We start from the raw sequence: 24,225 nt of genomic DNA on the forward strand, positions 1-24,225 counted from the left end.
GATGAAGAATAATATGGGTTCTTGTATGGTTCCTGCTGAACATTGTCTCTCCTGCTGTTTCTTACTGAACTGAATGTGCCATTTCTCCCTCCCTGCACACGTTTAGCTGCTATGTGTCACGTGCCATTAGAGACCCTCATTCTTTCTCCCACAGTTCTTCTGCTCTTGTGCTTTTTCCCTAGTTTTTCTGAAAGAGGAAATATTCTGCTCATCGTGCGGAAATGCATTAATAAAGAGGTCTGAAACCACAATCTGGAACCCGCTTACACAAAAGACGTTTCAAGATAAAAACGCATGGTTTTTGCATTTCATTTCAGATAAGCTTCACATTCAAGGCCCTTCCATACCTGCCGCATTGCATGTCCACACGACGCTCAAACTCGTGCGCAGACGGCGGAAGCGCACACGATCGCATCCGTACTACAGTTCTGGTATTTTCACTTCAGGAGACCGGCGTTCTCCTCCTTTCCTGAAGTTTATATTTCACTCCAGGAGTTCTGAGCCGTCTGGCTCTTTTATTTTCTTTCAGATTGTGATTGTACAGACAGACATACCGCCGGCTCTGGCACATGCGCAGTCGGGAGCGTTCCTCTAAAGTTCCACTTTGGGAGAAGTTTACAAAAAGTTTTGCTTCCAGTGATTTCGAGCAGTGCTGTCGTGTGTATGGACACACAAAACACTGCGAAGGTTTTCTGTTTTAAACGTCGTCGTGAAAAAACGGAGCCTTATTGGCTCGGTAACACTACAACCTTCTCAATCAAGGTTGTAGAAATATTTTACTCTATTACGTTATTGACAAGTTACTTCAATATGAGCATTATTACATTCAGGAAGGCCAATGTTATGACATTATTGGTTATTGCATCTTTATTTTGATCAGTTGGACCTTCAGGTGAATTTATTTTGTAGAAATTTGCTATAAATGCCTCTTTTGGCCATGAAGTTTGCTGACTCAGCAGTCTGCAACTTAAGCAACTTTCCTTAACTCCCAGTTAAAAACATCATGATATCTAATGTGTCTTCAGTACCCTCCAGTTCTATAAACCTTTGGTCATTTTCTCATTGAACAGTCCCTTAACTGTGCTTGTAATTTAACATCAGCTTCCTGATCCATCTGGATGCTGCTCAGCGTCAGTAGACGACCACACAGGTGACTGGGAGCAGCGTGGGGTCCGTCCTCTCAGTAGTTACTTTTAACTGTGTATAAAATGAAGAGAAGACGTTCAGTGGGTGAGCTTTTAAAACCACGGAGAGCTTTGGGGAGAAGAAGCTCCTCTGTTTGAACGTTGTGATGTGAAGACCTGTGGTCTAAATGCCTTAACAGTTGCTTGTGTGACTCTCAGGTACGGCTGCACGACATAACAAGAGCAATCAGACGGTTCTGACCTCCGCCGAGGGTCGACATGGACACAGGGAATGACTCGTATTCCACATCCAGATCAACTGTCTTTATTCAATTAGTCAGTTTGGTGATCACATGACTTCTGTTGTCTCCTGATTTAACTTAATGTTGAAGTATTGATATTCAACACAATCTGGACAATATATTGAGATGCAGAACGTGAATGCACAACGGAAACATAATTCAGTCTTTGAGGAAATGTATATTGAGTGTTGATTTCCAGATGTTGATAATTCGGTGATATCTCGTGCAGCCCTACTTCCAGCTGTGGTTTACATGTGTGAGGTGTTGACGTGTCTGCTGTGGAGTTACAGCTTCAGGATTTTCTCTGGGATTAATATTACGGCAAAGAGTTTGTGGAAAAAAAGAAAAATAGTTATTTGTGACTTCATGACAGTGTAAATAAATCCGTGTGAGGAGTGATGGGCAGCTCGCTCGGCGAGTAGAAGGTCATCTGGAGTTTCCTTCTAAAGAAAACCTGAGTCGGATGGTGACTAGATGAGACTGTGTGTGGAACTGGGTGTCTCTCTCTCTCTCTCTCTCTCTCTCTCTCTCTGTCTCTCTCTCTCTCTGTCTCTCTCTCTCTCTCTCTGTCTCTCTGTCTCTCTGAGTGTGCGTCTCAGTGTGTGTCCTGTGATGGACTGCTCACCTGTCCAGGTGACCCTGGTCCCTGAGTTGTGCGCTATGAATGGGTGAATGGTTTGATGTCTTGCAGACTGCAACCAGGAGATTACACAGTGACTTTCTACACTTTAAATCAGGGGTGTCGAACTCATTTCAGTTCAGTGGCCACATTCAGTCTGATTTCACCTCGAGTGGGCCGGACCGGTAAACTAGTGTCATAACAACCTTTACATTTAAATGTTAAAAGTTTTTCTTTGTCGTGGCGCAGATTGTACGTGATGAACATTGTCTATTTTCACAAAACCGAACAATGACTCCAATCTCAACATGAAGCCAGTCATGATTTTAGCTTTAACACCCCTTCTCAAGCCTCATGAAACAGTCGGTCGGCGTTTTCCACGTGTTCCAGTGAAAAAACTTGAAAATGAAGGCGGCTCCTCAGATCCGGTGTGTACGTACGCCACCTCTTAGTTTGAGCTGTCAGCTGCAGTCACACAGCGGGAAGTGTGATCTGACCACATCTCCTCTTTTTATGCTTCATTCCCACAAACTGACATTAGTAAAGGAAGTTTCAGTTATTTTCAGACCTTTGTTTGTATATTTTGTGCTGGAATCGGAATGCTGCCATGGCATTGTGGGGTTACTGTTAAACCTTCTGCTTGTTAAACTTCTTGTTTCCCTGTGCCTGCATTTATTAAACTTCAAGCTTCTGCTTATTTTCTCAATTTCATGTTCTCATCACCTTTCTGTGCACGTCACATATTCAGCTGATGCCAACATGATGCTGTGGAGTTACAGGATGTCGAATTCTGTTGTGAGCCCATTTGTTTAGAAGAGACACATCATTTCTCACACACACACACACACACACACACACACACACACACACACACACACACACACACACACACACACACAGACTGACTTCCATGTAACAGACTGCATGTTGGAGTCTCCAACACCTTTTTATGATGTGAATCAATATTTCAAAAAGAAACAAAAGAACGACTAAACTGTGGTTGTCCCTGAGAGAACAATGGGAATTTTGGACTCAAAGGACAGTTTACATACTACACTGTCCATCCATCTTCTGTAAAACCTCATCCTGAGCAGGGTCACGGGGCGCTGGAGACCATCGCAACTCACTATGAGTGACGACAAAATACACCTGGACAGGTTTGGACAGAATACCTCCGGTCCATCACAGGAAGAACACACACACACACACACACACACACACACAGACACACAGACACACACAGACACACAGACACACAGACAACATGCAGACTCCAGACATTCGAACCGGGACCGTCTCGCTGTGAGGTGAGAGAGCAAACCACTGCTCTACAGCACAGTCATATAAATGATGTGCTTTAATTCAGCTTAATATTTCTTGATGAACAAAGTCAATTATTGTTGCTTGTTCATTTTGCTGTACTCGGCGGTTACACTTCTAACCTCTATTTGTGAATGTGGTCAAAACTGCCTCACGTAAATGCAATGTAATACTGTAATGCCATTTATTTTCAAATGATGTTAATTTGGTGTAAAACTGGTCCTGTTGATGACGGCAAAAGTTTGTTTCAGGTTGTTCATTCATCCATGCAGCTTCCGGTTGGTCACCGTGGATTATTTGGACCAAATTTAATTGGATTATCAATTCTAATGACCAATTGGAGGTCATATGATTTTCACCCCACTTTTATCACAGTTTTCTAAAAAGAAAGGCATGTGCAAAAATTCAAAACAGCTTTCAATTAATGTCATCAGATCCGTCAGAATCAAAATATTAATTGTCTACACAGTGTAGCCATGTTAGCATAGCATAGCATATTATCACAAGACATGAAGCAACTAACCACGTTTTTACACGTCTTCCTCTTAGAAGTGGTTATATTTAATAGGTAATTACATTGTTAAGTCTGTACAACGTCACGCTCTTAGAAAACAGAGGTACAGGCATCAAACTGTACATTAAATGTTTGACAAGGTGTCTGAGGAATGTGATCTTCATCTTCTTTACACAGTATTTACAGATCTCGGTAGAGCTGGCCAGTGCCTCAACATGGCAGGAAAGACATGATCCTCGTTAGTTTGTTAGAGTGGAAATGACGTGTTCAAATCTACAAGCAACCCGCAGACGCTGTTTGTTTACCTTCGTATGTCCTGGTGCGCGTGCCACATGAGCATGTCAGCGTCAGCGTCGCCTGGGCCACAATACAACTTTAGCTTCATGTAGGACGTGTTGCAGCCGGGTTTCAGATATTAACGTTTACAATCAGCTGGAGTTCTCAGTGAGTCAACATGTTGAGATAAATAGACTCAACCACCCTTGTCAGTTTCATAGTGTCTATAAAAAGTGTGATTCCTCACACATTGGCCTTGGGTGAGTGGAAGCAGGCCTGTTAACAAGTAAACATCTTTTAATAGCTCTCCATCTGTCTGTCACACAACAAGCAGGAGAGGAACCTGAATCCTGAATCTAATATGAAAACACATGGTTTTTTCCTGGGCTTTCCACCCAGCTTGAGACTCTGCGCTTGTGTTTATTGTTGCCATTGTGTAGTTTTATAGTCCATTTATCTACAGCACTTTGTTTCAGCTGAGGTTGCTTTCCAGTGCTATATAAATAAAGTTGAGTTGAGTTAAAAACTGCACCTGATCAAGCACCTTGATGGAGATCACAGTGGTATTCATTCCCATAGTGGAGAAATAATGTAAAGCAACTAAAGTCAACAGTCTGAACACATGAAACCTAGAGGGAGACGAAGCACGGTCTGTTAACGTGACCAAGCTTGTTCTTTACCATCAGCTGCAGTTATCATCTGGGCTGTAGGTATTACTGGGAAAGACGAAAGTTGTGGAGATAATCCACTTCTAACATTACATATAGACAACCTCTTACACCGATATAATGAAAACAAAGCAGAGGCTGTAAAATGATAAAAAAAAAAAAAAAAGTATGGCCAGAAACAGCAGAAGAGAAAACTCCTCTATTAGTGGAGTAAAGATCATGTGAGTAATTAGTGCGACAGAGCCGAGGGCAGCAGCAGGAATACTGAATATTGCTAAGTGCAGAAACTGCTTGCATAGTTACCTCATAAAGGTTATTACACAGAAGAAATACCCGCACAGAACAGCATGCTACAGCATCATAAGGCACATTAGCAGGAGAGTAAAAAGTCGTACAACATCAAAAGTCTTGGGAGTGAATCAGATGCTCCTGGATGTGGTGAAGAAGAAGGAGAAGAAGGAGAAGAAGAAGGAGAAGAAGAAGAAGAAGAAGAAGAAGAAGGACAAGGAGACTGGAAAACAGATACGCTAATGCCTTAAGTACTGTATAACCATACACTTACAAAAAATCATGAGATAAAGATGAGGGGCTTCGTGGCGGCCCCCCCTTCAGAGCTTCAGTGAAGCTTTTTCTCTTCAGCAAACATAGTGACAAAGTGGCACAGACAGTGGAAGAAGAGCTGATGTGAGGAAGGAGGAAGCCCCTCACATGCTCAGTCAGTGGCTTTGGAGACGGTGAGGGGTTCAGTCTCTGAGGGGTCTTCCTGAGGAAACACCACGTAGCACAACTTCTGGCCCACGTACGTGACTTTCTCTGCAACACAGAGCGCAGCAACCGTCACTATCACATCCCAAACGTTAAGTACACCAGCATGTAGTCTCAAGACCCACCCACTGCCCGGTACAGCCATTTGGGTTTGTCCTTCCACTGTACTCCCACAAAGTAGACGGGGACCCCCGTCAGCATGATGACCATCCCCAGACCGCAGACCACCGGCTCAGAGTACAGACTGAAGCAGAGCAGCACGGCCCAGAAGACCAGGTAGCTGATTGGGATCAACAGGTTCACCTGCACAAACAACAAACAGCCCTGTTTCTGCAGGAAGTGGCTGCACAGAGGGCTGGAATACCCCCGACATACCCAAACATATACAGTACCCCCACCATCCATCCATCCATCCTGGGAGCCACTGTGTGCAGTGATCTTCAGGTTCCGGGCGACAGTGAGTTAAAAGACGAGTAAAAACCACTCCTAACTGATTGCAGTGATCACGTCTGACTTCTGAGTTGTCAAACTTCAAACTTCTTGGCATCAATGAACTGTTGACAAGACTTTTTGTTTTACGTGTTGGTCGAGCATTTAAGAGAAAAATGTGTTTACTTGGTTGTTACAATCACAAGTAAAGCTGAAAATAGATCCAGACTTTATCATCGACGCAGTATCGACATGACAACATCATATTTGTGACAAAAGAAAAGACTGAACTGTGATAAATAATGTTTCCATGCTCAGTCTGTACATGTTCGACATTTTTCTCTTAGTTATTTCAATATTAAATCAAACCTGATGCCAACAGAGAAGTGACGAAAAACTTGTGTCAACAAACTGAAAAACTTCTAAACCTGCAGATTCAAAATGATCAAATCATAAAAATACAGAACATGGGCTTTGGGTAAAACTGTGTCCAAAAAGAAAAAGTGCTCTGTCATTTTGAAGTTTTCATGTCATAAAACTGGTTGTTTTATGATTATTTAATTTAGAATAACAATATTTTAGAGGATTTCACAGACTTGTTGATGACTTGAGTGAAGAAATAATGAAGGAGAGTTGTGTAACTATAAACACACGCAGGTTAAACAACGTGAGTGACACTAGGGGGCGCCACCACACCAGACAAACAATGTCGCCTCAAACCTCCACCTGCACCAGCAGGAAACCTGTTTGCTTGAATAAAGCTGGTTTACAGGGTTAGAGGAGGACCTGCTACATGTTTCTATCACCAAATCATGGAAGGTTTACTCACATATTCCTCATAATTTAGATTTATTCAGTGTTTCTCTTCTGTATGGATATAAAATTCACTTATATAACAAAAACAATCTTCTCATACATTACTCAACATGTTGTATTATGGCTAAAATGATTTCTCTTCAACAATCAACAATAGAAATATAATTCATAAAACTGAAATCATGATAACTACAACCAAAAAACAGCTGATTTCTAACTAGACTTAATGTCCTTAATAACTTTTCTGTTTTAATGCTGGATGAATAATAGTTGCTCGAATGTTCATTGTTTTTACTAACTCAGTAGTTTGAGTTTTCTTTGTCAACAATGAATTGATTTCAGTGGCTGTGAACTTTAAAGGTGATTTAAAATTGACAAATGATTAAATGGTCACTAAAATTAAACTGAAATTAAAACCTGAAGTCCAAACCGTGTAAAATATTCTCACCACTAAATCACACTTTCAACATTTTGTCAACAATAAAGCCCCAGTCACTCCACCAAAACATATTTAGTCATAACTTCGTCACTTATCTATTCATTTGTTGTTTTTATGAATTCATTTAAAAACATATTTCCAAATGACTTTTTGTGTAACTTTTGTAATTCATCATTTCTTTTTGTGTTGTTATGAATTCAACATAAATAACCCCGTCCAGAGCATGTCCAGGCCTCCATTTCCCAGCATGCAGTGGTGCTGTACCTTGATGGGTCTGAACAGGTTGGGGTTTGTCTTGCGGAGGTAGAGGAGGCCAGCGATGGTCACCCCGTACGACAGGTAGTTGATGAAGGACACGTAGTTGATGAGGTTGTGTGTCTCTCCGATACACAAGATCACTATTGTGGCGAAGCACTGTGCGACAGAAGGTACACACGTCAGATACACACTCAATGTGGGTTTGTCTGTGTGAAAGAGAGAGAGAGAGAACTTCCTGTTCCACATGCAGTACTCACACAGACCAGCAGGGCGGGGATGGGTGTGCAGTTCTTCAGGTGGATCATAGCCAGGAGATAGGGAAGGTGACCCTCTCTGGCCCCTGAGAAACACAATCTACACACACACACACACACACACACACACACACACACACACACACAATGTATTTTATTTTCACTTAAACTTTGTCTGCAGTTAAATGAAATTATTTTTAAATATCACAGCATAAAACCACAGATTTCATTATTTTTATTCATCTGGATATTAGTTTTTCTGTACTTTATTCATTTTAAAGTAGGTGTTTACATGGTAAGGAAGTTTTGCTCTCCATTAGTTTGGTGTTTTCTTTCACTGTAACAGACACAAGCTGTGATAAGAGGTTCTTAAATGTAGTTCTTTGATTTGATAATTGCAGCCAACTTGATTTTTCAGTGTGAACAACATGACTCTACATAAAGGTTAAACATTTTACATTAAATGTTTTTGTTGGTAAAGATGACAGATCCCTGATACAAAACATTGAAATGAATTGCAGTGAGTAGATGTTTAGTTTTTTTGTGTGTGTGTGTACCTGGAGGAGGTGAATAAATATCCATTAATTCCTCCAAAAGTGGAGAGTGCCACAGAGATGGGCATGACCCAGGAAAACATCCCGAGCAGCTTCTGTCCAAATGTCTGAAAAAACACCAGAAACAGAGAAATGACTGTGATATTAATGATTCAACTTCAACATCCATTTCATCATTCATCTTGTTTACTGCACGAAAAACCACATCCACCCTGACCCTACCCCTACCCCACAGAGCACACAGACACAGAATGTGCCTTATTAGAAGTAAAGAATGCAACATTGCAGGAGTCATATTAAAGATCAACCAATAAAATCATAAGAATGAAAAACATTAAACTTCGCGGTGAATGTAAAGATATCTCACAAATGAAGCTCAAAGTGTGTTTCGACACAAACAACAAAAATTCAAACATTTTACAACAAGAAACAAGTACCGTATTCTCCAAACTATAAGTCACACTTTTTTTTGTTGTTGTTTTGCTGGTCATGTGATTTTTTTTATTAAGCAGTGACTTACAGTACATATTATAATATACAGTGAATACCATGTGTGATCACTAGATGTCACTGTATGACAGCAAAAAGCTGCTACAGTACCACAGAAAAACCTCCTTTACTGCTGGATTTGACTGACAGAGCAAGAAAAATGTCTCCCAAAAGAAAAAAGTCCACATCAGAATTTAAAGTGAGACTAGAAAACAGAGAGGGTCTCACACACGCTGAATGAGAAACTTGTGAGGGAGAAAAGAAACTGTTACTGTGATAAAGAAAACAAAGTGGCCTAATCGTGGACTAAAAGCTGAGGAACAAATTCACAGAAGGTTCTGGCCCAATGAGGGTGAACCAGGATGAACCACAGGTTCATAAATATTCTAGATATAGTTTTTTTTTCCTCTTCATGATCAATTTTGTGACAGATGCAACTTATAGTCCAGGAAATACGGTAACATGCAAGGCAAATGAGAAAAAAATTGAATGTAATTGCTTTCAGTCATACTGTCGTTGCATGACGTGTGTGTGTGTGTGTGTGTGTGTGTGTGTGTGTGTGTGTGTGTGTGTGTGTGTGTGTGTGTGTGTGTGTGTGCTCACCACTGCCACAGCGTTGGAGGCCAGCAGCTCCTGCGGGGTCATGGAGGAGAAGTATGCGATGTTGGTCATGGTGTAGACCAGGGTGACCAGAGGGATGGAGATGTAGATGGCCCGGGGCAGGTTCCTGCTCAGCAGAGAACAGGCTTCATGCGTGCACAACACAAGTCGTCACAGGAGGGAAATGTTTGTCCTGCACGTGCGTCATACTTGCGAGGCTCCACCACCTCCTCCGTGACGTAGTTGAGGAAGTTCCAGCCGCTGTAGGCGAAGGAGGCCTGGAGGAAGGCCAGAGCGATCTGCCCCACCGACGGGTCCTCGCTGAACTCGAAGGCCACGCTGGGCCGCAGGGCGTCGTAGTGACCTGAGGCCACGGGGACTCAGTCAGGCCACAACACCACAACACACACATGAAGCATGCAGGCTGAAGAAAGTGTCTGACTGTGAGCCGCCGCTGCCTTTTTATTTCAGAATGTTTCACCTTTTATACCTGAAGAAGTATTACACTAATAATCAAAATCTGCTGTGGTGTGTCTGCTCAGAACTCTGCAAGGAAATCCACAGAAATGCATTGATGTTTTCTCACTCGTTATAGTTCTGCCTTTGTCAAGGTCAAGGTGACTTTATTAGTACCGGTGGGTAGATTCTTTGTGCAGCAGGAGAGGGAATCTGGCAGTACATACAGGTACATTAAAAAAACAAAAAAAAACAAAACACAGGACAGTAAAATCAGCAGGGACACAGACATGCACGGGCACTCACAGGCTCACTGACAGGATTAAAGTGAATAAATAACCAAAAGAACCGATAAAATGCCATTATAAGAGACCTTTCATTGTCTTTTGGTGTCTGTTTACACAACAACGCTGCTCAGAGGCACTGAAAACACAACTTTTTGAAGATGTGATTCCGTCATTGTGTAAAAGGAGGAAAACAACACTTTGTGGAATGCTGAGACTCCTCTGTGTGCAGATGGCGGAAACGCTGCTCCTTTGGTCATAGTAACTAGTAGTTCTGCACATGCTCAGTAGCTGGACAATCAGTTTCCTCCAGAGTGTCATGACTTCAGATTCTCCTGGGATTTGGTACTTTTATTTTGACAGTCACCGTGATAACAATCCAACTTGCTCGTCTGTCCACGAGAATGTCCGTGTTCTCCCAGTGTTAATGTTTTTTGTTCTCTGCTGCACGTGCGTGTGGTTTCATTACAAAATTAAAGAACAGCACCAACTAGTGGCCCAACATGAAAACTACATGGTTTTCGGTGGTTCTGACATTTTCAAGGAAACAGACATCTTTCCTGAAATAAAAATGCAAGAAACTGTGCGTTTTCACTTGACAGTGTCACCACAGTGTGTGTTTGTGTGTTTGTGTGTTACCTCGACAGATCTGGACCAGTCCCACCACGATGATGAGGACCAGAGCCAGGAGCTTTCCTACGGTGAACACATCCTGGATCCTCGTGGCCCAGCGCACACTGGAGCAGTTCACCCAGGTCAGGAACACTACACACACACACACACACACACACACACACACACACACACACACACACACACACACACACACACACACACACACACACACACACACACACACACACACACACACACACACACACACACACACACACACACACACACACACACACACACACACACACACACACACACACACACACACACACACACACAGATCACAAATGTCAGTTTGGTAGTTTATTTCGTTTCATGAAGGAAGTCAGTCTTGTACAGACGCTCTCTTTATCACGGTTTTGATTGAGGTCAGATTGGTTCTGTCAAAGGAAACTCATATAAACATTTATTAAAGACTGTTTGAAGTCTCTTCAGGTCTTCAAGTGTCTATCAGGCTGCCTGGAGGTCTTTTTTCACAGATGGTTACAGACGTCTGCTTCGACTGTTCTCAGTGGAAGTCCTGGTTCTGGAGGCCTCGTAGCTGCATGATAGAAGAACTTGGTCTTCATGTCATCTCTAACAACTTCTTCAGAAAATTCAAGTGGGGGTGGTTATTGTGGAAATTCATCGGAAATATTGACGTGTGATATTCGCTGCAGTGGAGAGCCGATAGGGAGGAGTCTCAACCAAAGGAAGTATGAATACACACTTACACACTCCATAGTGAGAGAGGAAAGACTGAAACACACCACAAACACTGTGCCAGTATACAGCCACTTTACAGATCAGAACCGCAGCCTGTGTGTGTGTGTGTGTGTGTGTGTGTGTGTGTGGGTGGGGGGGGGGTGTTAAAAGCTCTGAGTAATTTGAAAGGGTTAGACCTGATCTGTGTTAAATACATCGGGAGTCACTGCAGGAGGCCCTGATGAACTGAAAGGAACTTTCTCAGGTGCGCTGAGAAATGTTCAGTGTTGTGTATATGTAACTAAACGTGTCACTGATAAATGGAAATTAACAGCAAATACTCACAGCAAAGCTTAATAAAGTCCCAGAGATGAGGCCAGTGTGATTGTGACCTTGGACTTTTGGTCATTTGTGGTCTTTGCAAAGCTTGAAGAAACTGCTCCAGGTTGTTCCGGAGATAATGAATGAACAAGATGATCAAAGATGAGAAAAGAAAATGTAGAGCGAACTAAAAACTCTCTATGTGTCCTAAATTGACTCGCAAATGTGTGTCAGTTAAAGTGTGTTTGACTTTTTTTTTGGTCTTGTTTTCTACTCGTGCACCTGTTGTTTGGTTTGCTGAACCCCGGTCATGATGGGAGGGAGAGAGCTCAGCAGCTGTGGCTCACTTTGTAGAGCAGTGTTGTGAGTTTGATTCCCACACTCCGCTGTGCATGTGCCCCAGTGTGCACTTTACTTTTTACATGCCTGTGAAATAAAAGATGTACAGGAAGTTGTCTTGAGGGCCTTTGTACCCCCCCCCCCCCCCCCCCTACTCACAGCCTTCGGTGATATGTTGCTCCTGCCCTTATAGAGAATAGTGTCACTTCAGATGAGAAAGTATTTGAGTCTGCAGGGTGTGTTGAAGAGAGACTGTGTGAACTTCATCTCTCCACTTGTCTGAGCTTTCTGCATCATTTAATCTCCTTTTCATTCACTCTATATTTCTCGTCTTCCCTTCTGACCTTCCACTTCTCTCCCGTGTGTGTGTGTGTGTGTGTGTGTGTGTGTGTGTGTGTGTGTGTGTGTGTGTGTGTGTGTGTGTGTGTGTGTGTGTGTGTGTGTGTGTGTGTGTTATCAGCAATGTCATCAATCACCATGGCACGGTTACCCTCCCACCACACAAATGTGAACAAACTGCTTCCGCTGACACACACACACACACACACACACACACACACACACACACACACACACACACACACACACACACACACACACACACACACACACACACACACACACACACACACACACACACACACACACACGTGAATTTTTGGCAGGAGGTTTTGGTGGCACCGGGCACAGCTTTCTCTCCCCTACAACACCGCTGTGTTTTATAGTCAATTACTCTGGAGGTCTTACGTCCATTTCCGTTTCTGTGCTCCTGGGGCGCCCCCCACCCCCACCCCCACCCCCCCACACCTCCTCCCCAGCCGTCTCCCTGACAGGAAGGAGGTGCCAGCGGCTTTGAATGTGACAGTGCAGGTAAATCTGTGTCCTGCCGGGCACAGCCTCCATTGAACACCACCTCAGCACTGGAATACTAAACTAATTACTGCTTTTAGTCTGAATTAATTCTGATCCCGACTCGCTGCAGATTCATCAACGGGGCTTCAAACTCAGGAACGCCTCCTCCTGGGGCACCGTTTGGTCACTGGAGTCACTGAACTGACAGTAACCCCCACCCCCACCCCCACCCCATCCCACACCAGGCAATCTGACTGCAGCAGCCCTCCATCCGCTGTGAGACATACAGTACAGCACGTTCAGGAAGCTGAGCTCCACTTTCCCCGTTCACGCGTCTTTGTTTAAACACCATTCAGAGTTGAAGTCACCTCAACGCAGCTCAGAGCCACTGAAAATGCACCTTTCTGAAAACGGCTCCCGAGGTGAAACTTGTTGACAATGTTCCAACTCCCTCGTGTGTAAACAGGGAAAAACTGAAAACTGAAAAATACAAAACTGATACGTAAGCAAGACATCAGAAAGCAAGAAGGATTAAGGTATAATTAAACCTCAAGAAACACCCGAGTAAGCTAAATCTGACTTTTGACATAGAGGGAAATTTGAAACAGATATGTTTGGAATTGTCGGCTAAGTTTAGATTTAGATTTCCTCGATTAGAATGCTCAAAGAAAAAATGTGATTGCCATATGATGAAACCGACAGTTGGATCGCTCCTTGAGAGAGCCGTGGGGTAGAGCGGTGGGGTAGAGCGTGTCAGATTACAGCAGCAGAAGATAATTACATTCAACAATCCCACGAGGCAAAGAGGAAAGACGAATCCTCTCCTTCCTCTCCAACAGATACACTCCTGTTTGTCTTCTGTTCTCGGACTGCTCATTACTTCCATACTGTTGGTCTCTTGGTAACAGGAATTAGATGGTTTCTTTCTTTTAATCAGTCACGATCCTCACAGAGGAATGTCACTTCCTTTCCTACTGTTGATCTCCATTCTGACACACTAATGTTGACAGTACTGTAAAGAGTCTGTGAGCTGATCTCTGCTCAACGTTCTGGAACAACAAGAAGTGGAAAACTGTTTTAATATGATGAAACCAAGCAATCCAAAAGAATCTGACGGTCTATTATACACTCATTGACAGAAGTCTCCGACCCTGGAGGGTCTCCGAGTGTTTCTACCTGCTGCAACACACCTGACTGCGGCGTGCAGCTCTTCAGGAGCCTGGTGTTGACATGTGCGATAGATTCAGGTGGACTGAAGCAGGAGGACGTCTAAATCATGTCGGACCAGAATCCGAGGCCACTGATCGAGAAGCTTCTTAGTTCATGACTCTTCTTTCAGACCTTGCTCAGAGCAGCGGGTGTAGAGTTTATTTCTGCTTTCACGCCTGAAAACCTGCACCGTACCACACTTGGATCAAAAACTCCACGAGAACTGACCTGAACACAGCCGGAGTGGAGAAACCGTCAAACATCTGAGACTGACCAGCTTCACCTCAAACTGTCCGAGTGACAGATTCAAATGTCTTGGTAGGCGTCTGGTGTTAATATTCATTTCATACATTCATAATGCCATTAGGACCAGAAGCAGTAAAGCATGATGATACCGCCACCATGTTCTACACTAGTCAAACAAAGTATTCTGAAGAGCTCTACTTGGGTTTCATGTGTTCACGGCACGTGCTGACAGACAGAGTGGAGTACCTCTGACTCCTGTTGACTTTGTGTGCTTTTCTTTCAGATGTCCTTGGCCACGGGTCATAGAGGCCTGTGGTCCATGCCGTGAGGCAGAAGGCAGCCCTCCTCAGTCAGGGAGTGTCCCCATGAACTTCTAATTGGCCCCAGGAAGCATTTGAACACTTTCATGGTTGCAAAAAAATAATAATAAAAAACTGATCTTTGCTGATCTTCTTCACTGTGTTTGTAAATCAAAGCTTTTCTGGTGCTCCGAGAGACTTTGTCTGACAAAATGAGAAACAAGCAGACCTTTCTTTCAATGGAAAATGAGTTACTTTATTTGCTAATTTAGTTCTTGCGAAACTTCTCTGTGAATAACCTCCATTGATCCTCTTTAGAAAGGGTTATAAATCAGGGTGGCTCATGTGACCCTGGACCACCGCCTGAATTAAACCCCAGTAAGTTTAGACTGCTGCAAGACCTTTAATGCACTGTTGACTCTTCTTACATGCACACACACCACATGCCTGACTTTATGTGCTGTCTCTAGTCTAATCTGTGCTCTCTCTCTACTGTAGTCTGTGCTCTCTCTCTCTGCTGTAGTCTGTGCTCTCTCTCTCTCTCTCTGCTGTGGTCGGTGCTCTCTCTCTCTCTCTCTCTGCTGTCATCTGTGCTCTCTCTCTGCTGTAGTCTGTGCTCTCTCTCTCTGCTGTAGTCTGTGCTCTCTCTCTCTCTCTCTGCTGTCATCTGTGCTCTCTCTCTGCTGTAGTCTGTGTTCTCTCTCTCTTTGCTATAGTCTGTGCTCTCTCTCTGCTGTAGTCTGTGCTCTCTCTCTCTCTCTCTCTCTCTTGCTCTCTTTCTCTGCTGTCATCTGTGCTCTCTCTCTCTCTGCTGTAGTGTGTGTTCTCTCTCTCTCTTTGCTATAGTCTGTGCTCTCTCTCTGCTGTAGTCTGTGCTCTCTCTCTCTGCTGTAGCCTGTGCTCTCTCTCTTCTCTCTCTCTCTGCTGTAGTCTGTGTTCTCTCTCTCTCTGCTATAGCCTGTGCTCTCTCTCTGCTGTAGACTGTGCTATCTCTCTGTTGTAGTCTGTGCTCTCTCGCTCTTCTCTCTCTCTCTCTGCTGTAGTCTGTGTTCTCTCTCTATCTCTGCTATAGTCTGTGCTCTCTCTCTCCTGTTGTGTGCATTCTATCTGTTGTAGACTGTGCTCTCTCTCTCTCTCTCTCTCTCTCTCTCTGCTGTAGTCTGTGTTCTCTCTCTATCTCTCTGCTGTAGTCTGTACTCTCTGTCTCTCTCTCTCTGCTGCAGTCTGCGCTCTCTCTCTCTCCTGTTGTCTGTGTTCTCTCTGCTGTAGTCTTTGCTCTCTCTCTGCAATAGTCTGTGCTCTCTCCTCTCTGTTCTCTCCGCTCGGTACCTTCCTACAGGATCTATGACAGTGGAACTGGAAGTTCTTGATGTGTTCCTCCTGCCTCATCCAGTCAGCAGTTTGAGGATTAACTTAATGTAAACCTATTTGTTGCCTTCTTGTCTTTTTTTTTTTTTTTAGAGAGGAGCGTGATGTCGTCTGCAAAGTTGAGGTCATCAAGTTGTTTCCATAGATTCCACTGGATGCCGTTTTATTGGTTATCTGTTGTCTCCTTCATTGTCCAATTGATCGCCAGCAGGAACAAAATGGTGACATCAAGCAGCCTTGTTTTGTTTTGCGTCTCACTATACCGCAGTACTATCTGAACATTTTCCAGCATGAACTACTTTAGAGGTCATCGCATCGTAGGAGTTCTTGATATTCCTGATAAACTTTCCTGGTATGCCGTAGTACTTCATAAGGCTCCAGAGTGCTTTTCTATCTAGGCTGTCGAAAGCCTTTTCGAAATCTACGAAGTTGACATAAACAGAGGTATTCCATTCGATGGACTGTTTGCCCAATTTTGACATTGGATCATTTACAAAATATATTTGGATTGGTGGATTTTTTGTTTCTTGTTAAGCGTTGTGTAATTTAAATCAGAGGTGCCAGTGAATGATTCATAGTGCATCATCAGCTACTCATTAGTTTTAAATGGCCAGCTCTTCCCACTCAGTGTTTCCTCAGTTAACTGACCTCAGATTCTCTTCTCATCTGCTGACTGGCGGCCATCCCTCAATGAGGTTCATGCTACTTTCAATTTAAGTTAACATTCCTGCAGTTTAAGTCTCATTTTAAAACATCTGTTCCTTTGTGTACAGTGGAGCTAGAGTTGTTTCCCTGTTCTGACTTTATTTTGCTCTAATGTGGAAATACAGGGACGAAGTCATGAAGACAGAGTCAAAGTCAGATTTTAGCTTTAGATTTTGTCATTATGGACACATTTTTTTACGAATGAAAAACTAAATTTTGTATGTGAAACTGTCGCTTTAATTCAATCAGGATTTAATTATGTGTTGTGTGAATATCCTCCTGAATTGTATTTGCAGTAAGGAGTTTCAGTCATTCAAATACAGTCTTCTCTTTCTGCTGCACGACACGGTGAAGAAACGGAATCCGCTCCCAAATAACTGACGACGAGTGAAAGTGACAATGAGAATTTGACACAGCTCCAGCATTTGTTCTGTGAAAAGCAAAGTGTACTCACTGTGTTGGTTTCTGAATGAAGCTGTGTACACTTACACTGAGAAAGAACTCTATCAGACTAACTGCCACCATTGTGTATTCATGTTCTACAGGTAAACATACAGGAAACCAGATTGGGCCAATCAGATGAAGGCTTGTGCATTTTTGCCACGCTCACCTGGTCAATGTTGCTCTGCCTTACACTCCACAGACAATATGAGTGCTATTCATGACAGTGGGGAAAGGGCTCTGAAGTATTAGGCTATTAAGAAGGCTTATTTGGCAACCTAGAGGACTATAATCAGTGGCAGATTTTTAATCCAGTGCACAAAGTTGATCAGCCAATCAGCAGGACCTCGACATCACTCCACACCCTGATGCCCCCTTGTCCTGGTGGGTGATGAGCAATGCAGATACTACACAGCATTCCTTTGATCCAAACATTAAGTAAAGGTATAACACTGAATTGATGAATCTTAAACTAACACATATAAACTATCAAGTCAGTTGAGTAAAGTCACAAAATTACTAGCTAATCATTACCCGTTATTTTGTGACTATGGTAGTTGAACAATAAGATCAGACCCACTGTAACTGCATGTTAGGCTGTATCATTTACATTAGGCCCATAAAAAATAAAGTTATTTTATGCTGTTCATTGGTGTAAACAGGGTTCATGGATCATGACAAACATTAGACCTTCAGCAAATAAAAGGAAAAGGCTAAAGGCCCCAGCATACTCCCAGAAGAACAAAAAGAACATTGGTCGCAGTGTTGGTCCGATTTTAATGGTTTTAATGCAGTTTTTAACGGCAGGCGCTGACAGCTCTGAGTGATGCGTTCTATGCGCTACATGCTAATGAGCTGCGGGGCGCACACATTAGCGAGGCAACATGCTAAACAAAATGAAATATGGGAGGTTTAAAAGCTGGAACGTGTGTGTGCAGCAGACGGCAGTGAGTAAATACACGGCACGCTCAGACCAATCGTGGACCTGTGGCGGAATGCGGAAGTTAACAAGAAAAAGTCGATTCCGCCTGAAAGTACGCCGTGATGCGTGTGCGTTTGTTGACATGCTTTGAAACTGCGCAGGAGCAAAGGGTGCAGGTGAATTGGTACATCGTACGCATATGCAAAGGGCCCCCATAAAACTGCATACTGAAAGACAGCCAGTGTAACGGCTCTATTCACAGCGTCAACTTCACAAGTGACAGCGTAGCGACCCGCTACGCTAAAATGCACTGTCAAGAAAGTCAACTGCATGGGAACATGTGATGGAAAAACTAAACCGGGTCCCGTCAGAGCAGGTGGAGATACAGGCCAAGACAAAGAACACTGTTTAATGTAGGAACAAGTCTCAAAGACATTAACATGATTGCCTTCGCCAAGCGGTGAAGGTTATGTTTTTGTTCATGTGTATTTGTTTATTAATTTATTGGTTAGTATGTATGTATGTCTTTGACCAAGTCTTCGCAAAAACTATTAACCCGAATCGCATGAACGGTTCAGGGATGATTTGTCATCATCCAAGAAACAATCCATTAGATTTTGGGAGCAAACAGATCCTGGGTAGATAAGATATTCACACCATTGTATACTCCGCTGTGAACTGTCCGTCAGCGCTGCAGCTGCCGTTAGCCGTCTGCGAGTACACGGCTAACTCCGCTCCCCGCCCCCCTTCTCCACTTTTAGCCAATCGCATGCCAACTCACACTCATGGTGCATTCAAGTGACACAAAAGAATAGGAACCAACAGTACATCATCATTTAACCTGAACATGGCACTTAGGTGGCACTAGCGAAGGTATGCGCCCTACCGAGTTCTAGTTTACTTAAGTGTTTACACTTATTACAAATCATTATTATCACAATGCTTGACAAGATTAACACATGTTCAGACGATATCGTATTCTTAAGACCTGCTAAACCTGGAGTACAGGCTGTTCTGAAAAGAACACAACCAGCCGTGTCTGGTTCACGCACGCACGCACGCACGCACGCACACACACACACACACACACACACACCTGGCTGAGGAGCAGGAGGGGGACTCGCATATCACAGCTGACTAACATTCATGGAGGGTTAACCAGAAAGGTTAAGTTGTCTTAAGAGCAGCTCAGTAAGACCTGGCAAAGCAGGAAAAAAACTTCCTCTGAGTAATCTGGAAAAGCGTGCTTGAATTGTCTATCAGGACCACATTCCTCTGCCACTACTCCAGAAACCCCGCTACTCTGGAGGTTAGCATTTAGCATTGTCCCTTCAGCACCTATTCAGACTCAACGTGTTCCAGAAACTTCCGGAAGCCTTTAAAGCTTCAATAAGTGAAGTGAAGCAGATCTTTGAGCTCACTGAAGGAGAGAGAGAGAGAGAGAGAGAGAGAGAGAGAGAGAGAGAGAGCAACATGGAAAGAGAGATAGAAATAGAGATCAGTGGAAAATAAAAATGGAGTGCAAAAATGTGTAATTGTGAACTTATTTGAGGTTGTTTTTTTGGCTTGAGGAGCTCCTGCAGCTGTTCTGACATTAATACTAGCAATCAATATGATCAGCATTCATTCAATTTAATGTTTTCTACTACTTTATTCCATTGAACCATTTTCTTATATATATATATATATATAAAAAAGAAAAAGAAAAAAAAAGGAAACTGGACGACATTATGAGATTTGGCTTTGTATTGTACGATACTGAAAATTTAATTCCAGCAGACATATGAGCCGAGTTTCTTCTCAGACCTTCAACATGCCAAAGTAGCCTGAGCGAGGATAGTTGCTTCATGTGGTTAATGTACTCAATGTACTCTGTAGCTCCCACTAATGGTAGGAGGGTGTAACACAGTTAAGTCGTACATGAATAAAATAGTAATACTTCAGATGCTGTCTCATAAGGGAATTTAAATGTTTGGCTGATTAAAATGAACTATATATTTATTTTAATTCTCTTGATCTTCTCATGTAAATCATTTGTTGACCAACGTTATTTTGGTGTTTGAGAAATGTGAAAGTTTCTTCACTGTTAATGTGAGATTCTTGAATATCTGTGAACCTGAAACTTTGTCCCCGCACATGTTCCAGGAATGGAGGCTAAAAGTTATGTAAGCTCTCTTCACTCTGACACTTTAGAGCTGGATGACTTCGGGATGGAGGGGGTGGCACCACACAGCCAATAGAAACAACAAACACCCAAAACAGAGTGTCAGCAGGCCAATGGGAGCCCCCCGTCATTGATGTGCAAGGTATTCTGTCCATTTCCTGTTTCCATGGTGCTGAGTGACAGGAGCCTCAAACAATGCACAATAGTGCAGACACACCCTCTCATTAGCGGCGTCCTCAAAGGCTGGCACCATTATGTAGGCTGACACACACACACACACACACACACACACACACACACACACACACACACACACACACACACACACACACACACACACACACACACACACACACACACACACACACACACACACACACACACACACACACACACACACACACACACACACACACACACACACACACACACACGCGTAACACCCTCAGCAGGACAACAGGAAAACACGCTCACACCCGGCGAGCTCCCGTCCTCCCGGCGAGCTCCCGTCCTCCCGGCTGCGGTTGTAACATTCTGTTTCCAAAAATAGTGGCGCTCCATGGCAAGACTGTGTAAATGTTAACCCCAGCCTGACGCACACACATGCCCATCCCGCTCCATCCTGCTACACTCCATCTCTCCATCTGGTTCAGACAAGACCAAACCGGCTGTCTGGCGGACTGCAGATATGCCACCAGCTATTTCCACACTGAACGCTCGACTCCGACATTTCAAAGAAAGGCCCTGATCAGATTAGAGGATGGAAATAGAGCTCAGCATTTCTGAGGGAATTATCAAATGACAGTGAGAGGCTTCAGCCCCACTGTGAACCAGTATCTAAACACCTTCCAGCTACCAGGAAACACAGGATGAGAACCGTCACAGCACCTCAACTCTCACACCCCGTCTCACTCCAACTGACAATCAGGTAGTCCAACGCAGCAGCAACTCTTCCTTGATTTCTGAGCTTCCGACTTCAGGTTGAGACGATGTGAAGCACAACCTGAGCCAGTCAACACGCCATTAAGCAGATTCGATATAAACACTGCAGAGCTGATCACGAACCATATGCTCGATTACGCTGAACACAGATTAGATTCTTTTCTCTAGTTGAGAAACATTAAAACATTTGTGACGTGATTCATAAGATGTGAGAAATATATTTGAATAGGTGGAAAAGGAGCTTCCAGTGTCTGTAACAGTTTTCCATTGAATCATCCTGATCTTGTGTACAGAGAAGAAGCAGCTGCAGATTTGATGAACCAGAGACTGTCTGATGATGTGTGACATCCATGGTGAGATCTGTTTCATGAAGATGGGATTACAACATCCAGGATAACCAGCAGCCGACCGTTTCAAGTGAAAACGCAAAACTTCCATTGCTGGCTGTTTACGCGACACCACTTCCAGACTGCAATCATTTCAGACTGAACCACTCTCTGTGTAAAAGGACCTACACCATGGAGGAGCACAGAGAAAAGGACATGACAGCTTTAAATGCGAAAACACAGCACCAACTAGTGGCCTGGCATGCAAACTGCAACTCTTTTCTAATGATTCTGTTCCCGTGTGTTCGTTGATTTTTAACAAAACTTTGCCCCCTACAAATGTAGCAGATTGTTTTCATGTAAAGAGATCAGTCAGATGTAACTACTACAGAAAACTGTACTTTTCTTTAAAGTTCAGAGAGAGAGAGAGAGAACAAAAGAAAGAACAAGAGGGAGAGAAAGACAGATATGGAGGGAGGGCTAGAAAGAGACAAAGAGAGAGAGATGAAGAGATAGAGCGAGAACGAGGGAAAGAGAGTCAGCTAGAGAGAGACACGGAGGGAGATAGAAAGATATATAAAATAGTAGAAAATAAAAATGGAGTGCATGAATTTGTAATTGTGAACTTATTTGAGGTTGTTTTTGTGGCTTGAGGAGCTCCTGCAGCTGTTCTGGCATTAATAATATGATAAATATGATCAGCATTCATTCAATTAACTGTTTTTTAAAATTCTTATTCAATTGAATAATGTAGTATATTGGATAGTATTCTCTTTTGTCAACAAATGTGCTCACAAACTGTTATTTTTAAAAAAAATAAAATAAAAGGAAAGTGGAGGAGGTTTAGCAGCTGCAAACAAAAAAACGACAACTGAATTTACTTTGATGACATTTGTTGTTTAGTCTAAATTATTTTTCTTCATCCTCAGAGTGAAATGTTTTATATTTGAATATAAATTGCTGGTGTGATTATTTTATAACAGACTGAAGAGCAGAATTATTTAAGCCTGTTAGCTCAGCCCACAGCAGACGAACTGCGGAGGATGAATCAGGAGAAGTCGGGACGGGTCCAAAAAAATTAGATGAATCCTAATAAATCAGGAGAAATGATTATTAATCAGATTAATTTTGATTTAATCATGATGAATCACAATACATCATGAGGTCCATCCATCATCTATCTTCTATCCGGCTTATCCCGTTCAGGGTCGTGGGTACATCAGGATGAATCAGGATAAATCAGATGAATCGGGATAAATTGTATGAGTTGGGATGAATTGGAATAAACCAGGGTAAATCTCTGCTTTCTTGAAAGCGAATGACGGCTAAATGGCTCAGAACCGGGGCCCGCTGGCTGGTGTTGATGAGTCTGGACGGGCCGGAGGTGACTCACAGATGCAGATGCTGGCCAGCAGCCTGGTGGCGATGTACGGAGGCAGGCAGTCCTGAAAGGCCGGCTGGAGGACGTAGTTGGAGAAGGTGAGTGCGATGACGGCCAGCGTGGTGGGATACATGATGAGGACGGCGCTCCATAACAGCAGGAAGCTACCGACAAAGAGACGACACAGAGCTCATATCAGGACAAAACAGGCCTTTTTTACTGGTGATCACAGAAATGTGTGGAGAGAGAAGAAAGGTCGGTGCCACAAGCTGTGGTGTGTTGGCTCTGCTTTAGAAAGAAAAGGAGCTTCTGTTGCTTTAAATCTGTTGCCAGCACAAACACTTTTCTGGTTGAGCTGCAGGGTTTGTGAGTCTGCTGGAGGGCTGGTGGTGGTGAGAGGCAGGCCTGCTGAAGATAAAAATGTTTCGTCGGACACGAGCGAGCAGAAAAATGCAGCTGAAGTGTTTCCACCTGTGTGGACCTGCACCGACTCATCTTACACTCTGAATTCACCTCAACGTCACACAGAGGCCGTGCTCATGTTTGACTTCAGTCAGAAAACTGTGTTCAGTTCGTCCTGATTTCATCTGAAGCGTCGAAGCTACACTAAAAACAGTCAAACCACAGATAATATCAACACATGACATTCATATGAAACATACTAAACATTTGTCAACATGTTTTTGCACCTGCTTTTCCCCCCAGTGATCCTGTTATATTTGTATCTTTAAAAGGTCCCGATTTATACAGTTTTTGTTTTTTTTTACAATTTCACATAATGTAGGTGTCAGAGGTCCAACAACATTGGATTCAAATTGTATTTCCCCATATCCAGCCCTGGTCCTGAATTTCAGTCCTGCATGTTTCAGTTCTCTCCCTGCTTCAGCATACCTGAATCTAATGATGATGTCATCACCAAGGCTGTGAAAAAGCCCAATAACGAGCCCCTCATTGCAGTCAGGTGTGCTGCAACTGGTGAGAGCGCTAAACCCTGCAGGACAGGGGTCCCCGAGGACCGAGCTTGGACATCCCTGCTCTAGTGAGTTCGATTGAGATCAGGCTGTTTCTGTGTCTGTACCTTTAAATGCTAATTAGCTGTGTCTGTTTTTTGGTAGCGTCTGCGAGAGGAAAAAAATTGCGCCCACTCCAGTGGATATTTCCCCACATGATGTGATGAAGGGAAA

General features: G+C 43.3%; 1 protein-coding gene across 2 annotated transcripts in view; it reads right to left on the bottom strand.

The window, feature by feature from the left end:
- Positions 1–3,534: 3,534 nt before the first annotated feature.
- Positions 3,535–24,225, bottom strand: part of slc7a10a (solute carrier family 7 member 10a) — a 32,956-nt gene continuing 12,265 nt past the window's right edge. The window contains exons 3-11 of one of the 2 annotated variants that reach the window (XM_080458321.1): positions 23,054–23,205; positions 10,807–10,932; positions 9,638–9,791; positions 9,431–9,554; positions 8,342–8,445; positions 7,788–7,884; positions 7,537–7,686; positions 5,714–5,891; positions 3,535–5,636 (exon numbers count right to left, since the gene is read on the bottom strand). In XM_080458321.1, coding sequence (XP_080314447.1) covers positions 5,536–5,636; positions 5,714–5,891; positions 7,537–7,686; positions 7,788–7,884; positions 8,342–8,445; positions 9,431–9,554; positions 9,638–9,791; positions 10,807–10,932; positions 23,054–23,205 — 1,186 coding nt within the window. In that variant the 3' untranslated portion in view covers positions 3,535–5,535. The remainder of the gene's footprint in view (positions 5,637–5,713; positions 5,892–7,536; positions 7,687–7,787; positions 7,885–8,341; positions 8,446–9,430; positions 9,555–9,637; positions 9,792–10,806; positions 10,933–23,053; positions 23,206–24,225) is intronic. The other variant, XM_080458322.1, reaches the window with a different exon arrangement.

Source organism: Lipophrys pholis (genome assembly GCF_963383615.2).
Source record: "Lipophrys pholis genome assembly, chromosome: 2".
NCBI lineage: Eukaryota > Metazoa > Chordata > Actinopteri > Blenniiformes > Blenniidae > Lipophrys > Lipophrys pholis.